Source organism: Archocentrus centrarchus, chromosome 17 (genome assembly GCF_007364275.1).
Source record: "Archocentrus centrarchus isolate MPI-CPG fArcCen1 chromosome 17, fArcCen1, whole genome shotgun sequence".
NCBI classification, from domain to species: Eukaryota; Metazoa; Chordata; class Actinopteri; order Cichliformes; family Cichlidae; genus Archocentrus; species Archocentrus centrarchus.
In genome coordinates, this window is record NC_044362.1 from 1,958,550 (window position 1) to 1,964,587 (window position 6,038).

General features: G+C 50.4%; 2 protein-coding genes across 3 annotated transcripts; one reads left to right on the forward strand and one right to left on the reverse strand.

Moving 5' to 3' along the window:
* Positions 1-207: 207 nt before the first annotated feature.
* Positions 208-3,959, reverse strand: LOC115795254 (dual specificity protein phosphatase 18). Of its 2 annotated transcripts, none has more exons than XM_030751088.1 (2): positions 3,891-3,959; positions 208-1,251 (listed from the first exon to the last, which is right to left on the reverse strand). In XM_030751088.1, the coding sequence occupies exon 2, from the start codon at positions 1,249-1,251 to the stop codon at positions 637-639; it is 615 nt and encodes a 204-aa protein (XP_030606948.1). In that variant the 5' UTR covers positions 3,891-3,959; the 3' UTR covers positions 208-636. The 2 variants fall into 2 exon arrangements, with proteins under 2 accessions (XP_030606948.1, XP_030606947.1); XM_030751087.1 differs by lacking the exon at positions 3,891-3,959 and adding an exon at positions 2,986-3,004.
* Positions 3,960-4,079: 120 nt separating this feature from the next.
* sft2d3 (SFT2 domain containing 3) lies at positions 4,080-5,048 on the forward strand. Its single transcript, XM_030751084.1, has one exon. It carries the CDS (start codon positions 4,099-4,101, stop codon positions 4,783-4,785), a length of 687 nt encoding a protein of 228 aa, XP_030606944.1. The 5' UTR covers positions 4,080-4,098; the 3' UTR covers positions 4,786-5,048.
* The last annotated feature ends 990 nt before the right edge of the window (positions 5,049-6,038 follow it).

Sequence of the window (6,038 nt, forward strand, 5' to 3'; positions counted from 1 at the left end):
AAAAATGAATTAAAACTGGTAACAGGAGGTGTTCAGTCTGTGATATTGCTCATTACGCTGACCTAAATTTTCTGCTCTTGTATTGATGTTTGTGTCTCAGTGGCACGTGGGTCACACACTGGCATTAACACTTCAGATAAGGAACAAGTCTGTGAGAGCTTTTTATTTTTTACAGACACATTAGCAGACATGACATGAAGGTTTTTATCTTGGTCCATCCTATTGATTTATTTAATACTGTCTGTTTTCACAGTAAGAGAATCACATGTAGTTAAACTCTGTGTGACAGTTCATTTGATCTGCTGGTTTATTTGATTGCGTTCCAGCACATTAGTACACTTTGTTGGACAATGCACAAACAATCAAGCAGGACAACATAACACTAGTGGTGCTGAGGTGGGAGGGGGCGGTGTGTTCAGCTAGGGGCCGGGGCCTTTCAGCTTAGTCTGCTCTGCTGAGAGGACTCATGTAAACGTAAAACTAAAGTACAAAAACTGTCATAAAAGAATGAAAAGAACTGGTGGACCCACAAAGTGTCAAAAACACAAACTGTAAAACTCGCCGAGTCGGGGCTGCGTAAGGAGGTGCACAGGGACCTGGTCCAGGTGTGGAGGATCCAGATGTTTGAGGCGCAGCTCAGACTTTGATGCTGCAGGATTTGGATCCTCTTCTTGATTTGTGTGCTGTTGATGTCACCTGAGCCCGTGACATCAGCGGTGACCTGGGTACCAGTGTTAAGGAGCTGCTCTGCTGTGGCTGAGCGGGCACCGCCCGCGGCAGCCGCGGCGTCCTCGGCGGCGGCTCTGGGGCCACCCTGACCGAGTTCCTCCCGTACAGCCTCCTCTCGTACTGCAAGAGCTGCTCCCAGAAGCCGGCGTTCAGCCTGACGTACGGCCGGCTCTCCCGCACCCAGCCGTGTGCCTGCTGCAGGGTCACGCCCCTGTAGCGCATCAGGTACGCCATCACCAGCGCCGGGGAGCGACTCATGCCGGCAGCGCAGTGCACCAGCGTGCCTCCTCCACGGTTCCCATGGATACGCTCAGCCACCCGGTCAAAGTGATCCCCAAGGCGGGCGCTGGGCAGGTCGCAGACGGGGACCCGCAGGCACTCCACCCCTGGGTAGGCGGGGCAGGCGTGGCTCAGCGTGGCATTGACAATCAGGGTGATGCCTTTCTTCGACACCAGCGCCGCGTTGAGGGGGGCGTCAGCCCCGCTGAGGAACAGGGTGGGGGTGACCTGAGAGAGCGCCATCTACAGGAGACACAGAGAGATGCTACTGAGAGGTGAAGCGATGCCCGCACCGACCAATCACAGGCCGGCAGCTTACAACACAGCTGTGAACGCACTCAGATCTTCATTCTACACATGTTCTCACACACAGGAGCCAAATATGGAGCAAAGCAAACTCAGGTTCACCTCCAGCCACATAAAACTTAAATTTGTCTTGATGAACTCAGAAAAATCACAGTTTGTATTTCAATAGGATCTTTCACAAAATTAACCCAAACACCAGCCCCAGAGCCTGCAGTTCCTCTGTCATCCAGCAGAGGCGCCACAGTGAGTCTGTCCCCATAGACTCCCACATTAAAACTTTCCAGCAGAAATAAACATGTTTACAGCCTGATACAGAAACTGCTTTGGTCTCTGTATCTAATTTCTCCTTCATAACAGCTGTACAGGAGAGGATGTTTCTATAACTCACCTGTTAAATTGGATTAAGGCTTAAAGTTTGCATTATTGGGGCGTGGCCTCTGTGACTGACAGGTGGCCGTACCTGCTAGCTGGACCTCTGGACCATGTTTGTGCTCTTGGAGCCTTTTGGAGCATTTTACTGCAATTAGCTGCTGTATGCTTCACTGGACTAACAGACTGTCCAGGAAAGATTTTATTTGGATGTTACTGATTAGCAGATCTCTGCATTTGTGATGCTGTTTCAAATGAGTGTAACAATAGCAAAGGCTCCTGGGCTACATATCAGGACAGAAGAAATCACCTGAAATCATGAAATCAAAAACTAAACCAGAAAGCAGCAGCAGTGTTAGAAAGTGCTCATGCTGCTGTTCTCCACCTCACAAACCACAAAAGTGACGTCACATCTGCAAACTGCACTTTGATGATGTTTCTGTCTGCTGTGATTTTGTTGCGTCTTGTGATTTTGTGAGCTCGTCAGTTTGTGGTTGCTTGTAAACACATTTATATGACACACAGTGATCAGTGACCCATGTGCATGAACAGGCCATCAGAGGGAAAGCAGCAGCCAGGTACTGCTAATCAAATGCACTGATTCACTGATTATCAGTGAGTCTCAGCAACTCTGTAAAAGCAGATGCTCTGGCAGTTTACAGGTCGGGAGCATTCAGGTGTGTTAACATAAAGCCAGCAGTGATCTCGGAGAAGCAACTGTTGCTGCCTGTCAGTCTGGGAAGGGTTTAAATTGCAGGCTGGATCGAACCCTTTGGTGGGCCGGCTTTGGTCCCTGGGGCGCATGTTTGACACACCTGCTTTAAAGGGTCCTATGGAGAACAACTGTGAAATTATTTTAGACAGTTTGTCCTGAGGAAATCTCACAGCTGATCCAAACTCCCCACGTAACTAACACGAGAGGATGTGGGACACGTGGCCTGCACTGAGAGGCAAACTGATCTGCTGAGGTCACAGCGGCTCTGGGCTCCAGTGGGAGCACACAGATCAGCAGGCCTTTTTAAGTTTGGACTTAGCCGTCATTTCAAAGAACATTTCTTCTCAAGCAAAACTGAAAACTAATTAGAACGCACCTCTCTGAATGAACATGAAGTCTGCATCACCTGTGACAGGTAAACCTGCTGCAGCTTTAAAAGTCAGACCTTAGAGATGTGTTTGAATGTAAATCTGAGCCAATCAGAACCTGGGTCAATACAACAGGGTCAGGGGTCAAAGTGGAACAGCTGCTCTACACAGCATGGGTCACCTGAAGAAGAAGAAGAAGAAGAAAAATGTGTGTGTTACCTGCTGCTCGCTTGATGGTTCTTCCTCTGACTGCTGCTCTGAGTGACACACACACACACACACACACACACACACACACACAGATGCCATAGATGGTTGTGTGCATCAGTCTTCCAGCCAATCACCTGAAGGGTTAATTTTAGTGCAACAGCTGAAAACTGGCCCTGAAGTCACATGATGTTAATCCAATCCCAGAGCAGAAATCAGACACCAGCACACACACACACACACACACACACACACACACACACACACACACACACACACACACACACACACACACACACACACACACACCATCATCCTGTCGAATACAGGATGATCATCATCATCATGACTGTGATTTTATCATTAACAGCTGGTTCAGACTCTGCAGCAGGAAACATGATCAAATGCTTCCATGTTCAGACTTGTAACGTTAAACTTTCTGTGTTGATGAAGCTCAGGGTGGGGCTCAGTTATTATCTGTACTCTGGGTCTTTACCTTACAAGGCACTTTGATGACTGCTGTAGAAATAAAAGTGATGTGCTGGGGCAATGTGGGAGGTGCGGGGGGTCGGGGTTACACCATCTGATGGAGCTGGGCTCAGAATCTGGGATGGAAACCTGCTTAAAAATGACTTCTGGGATTTAAACTGTGTTAAACTGGCCTCTAATCTGTCGAACAGAACTCAGCTCATTTTAAAGCTGCAGTCAGTTTGGGGTTTGTCGGCTGCAGGTAAAAGCAATCACAGAGGCCTGACCACAAACATGACATCACACATCTATAAAGTGGCCAAAAGGCTGGACTGATTTATAATGTCAGTGCAATTAACATGGTCATAAACAGCTCCATGAACTTCTCCATGAATTCTGCAGCCTGTGCACCAACATCAGCAAACATATGACACACAAAAATACACCACCTGTAATCCCCGGGTCTACGGGACTTCCTGTGCTGGAGCAAACATCAGTGTCACGTGACGGCAGTTTGATTGACAGCAGCTCTGCCGGGGGATCAGGTGCATAGAAATATATACATGTCTAGGGTTAGATGTAGTTTTATTTCTGACCTTTGGGGGCGCCGACGCGCCGAGCTGTACGAAGACTCGGAAAAGAAGAAGAAGGGCCGTCATGGCGGACCTGAACCGACAACTCCAGGAGTACCTGGCCCAGTCCAAAGGCGGCGGCGCCAAGACCATCTCCCAGTCTGGCTCCAGCACCGCGGTGGACCTGGGTGAGCCCGAGCCCGTGCCCGGGAGCTGGTTCGGGCGGTGGTCCAGCCCGTGGCCAGGGAGTCGCGGCGGCAGTCCTTCCGGGCAGAGCTCGAGTGGGAGCGGCGGTTTCTCCTGGCCGTGGTCGGCCGAGCCGGACCCCTGCCTGCCGGGCATGAGCCGCCGGCAGCGGCTGGTGGCATTCGGAGTGTGCGTGTCATTCTCGGCTCTCTGCTTCGGCCTGTCGGCGCTGTACGCCCCGCTGCTGCTGCTCTACGCCCGCAAGTTCGCGCTTCTCTGGTCGCTCGGTTCGGTGTTCGCCATCGCGGCCGCGGCGATCCTCCGGGGCCCCAGCAGGATGGTCGCCGGCCTGCCCACCTCCCCTGGAGCCGCCGTGTACCTGTGCGCCCTCGGGGGGACCCTGTACGCGGCGCTGAGCCTCCATAGCACCGTGCTGACTGCGCTGGGTGCTGCCCTGCAGGTCGCTGTCATCGTCGGCTACGTGGTGTCACTGCTTCCCGGAGGCAGCGCCGGGATCCGGTTCATGGGGAGCATGGCGGCGTCTGCCATCAAAAGGACCGTCACCGGGAAAACCATGCCGATCTGACCGGGAGCCGCAGACGTGAGAGTGGACAGGTATCACTGATAGGCGATCAGGCTCCAAACCAGGGCCCGGGGGCCCTCCAGGGGCCGCTGAAGAGTTTGCAGCGGTCCAGATTACCTGCCAGGACTTTCATCTAAGGACCTTTGATTATTATTATTGATTACTGACTGCTTATAGTTTACTGCAGAGGGCTCTAACCCCCGAACTTTGCCCTGCAGGGCAGGCTGCTGGCATTCTGAGGACCAAATAAAGACTAAAAAACCTTTTCTGGGGTGCAGGTGTTGTGTTCAAGTGTGATTTCAGTTTAATACAGTGATTAAAAAAAGATCCTGAATATCGGTTTGGTTTCATGTTTTTTTCTTTAAACATCTGGCCTGGTTTGACATTATTACATAACAGTGGAACCGGGTGTCAACTGTTTTCTTTCAGTGGAGGTCTTTGAACACATCACAGGAAGTTCCTGTCTGAGGGGTCGGAGTTCAGAGTCAGCCACAGATGCGTGTGTCCCCACTCTGAGGGCAAAATAAATTTTAGCAGCACGCCAGGAAACAAATGCGATCACAGAACAGCAAGCCGCTGGAGGAAAACAAGGCAACAACTGATTTTTACACCAGTGTCTCTGCTTTAAGTCATTTGTCAGTTTATACTCGCTGGAAAATCCCCCCCAAAAAACAAATCAGATGTGACATCACTCAAGGGGGCGGGGTTGAGTGAGGCAATAAGAAATGTGGATCACTGTGGGTTTGACCATAGATGCTGGCAACAAGAATCAGAAGCATTTCAAAAGTTTCGAAGACTGGATATTAAAGGAGTCCAAGACTGTTAACGGTGTTGTAACATCCGCTGGATCTCCTGGTGATGGAGATGCATTCCCGTGTGGGCTTCTGCTTTTAAAGGATGGGATCGAGAGCTGATGATTTTCCTGTTAATCTGATGATCTCCAAGCTGTTTAATGATCACATCCATCGAGCTGGAAAATGCTCAGCTTGTCACCACCAAACTGCTGCTCGGGGATTGGAAGAAGCTGTTCTCTACAGGTCTTTTTTTTTTTTTTGCATGTCCTTAAAAAGCAGAAGTCCACTAACTGACCAGCTTGGAGCTGCCAGCAAATGTCCTGAAGCTTCTGAAATGGTTATGATTGTTCTTTGCTGAGTATCAGAAACAACAAACTTCTGGCCGTGACAAGTGCAGACATTAAGACCTGCGTCCTGAGATGTGACCGTGTGATTTGGTCCTCAGGTGGTGGCCACATCCAC

Excerpts from the sequence above, each read along its gene's own strand:
- LOC115795254 (XM_030751088.1), bottom strand. The coding sequence starts at position 1,251 with ATGGCGCTCTCTCAGGTCACCCCCACCCTGTTCCTCAGCGGGGCTGAC.
- sft2d3 (XM_030751084.1), top strand. The coding sequence starts at position 4,099 with ATGGCGGACCTGAACCGACAACTCCAGGAGTACCTGGCCCAGTCCAAA.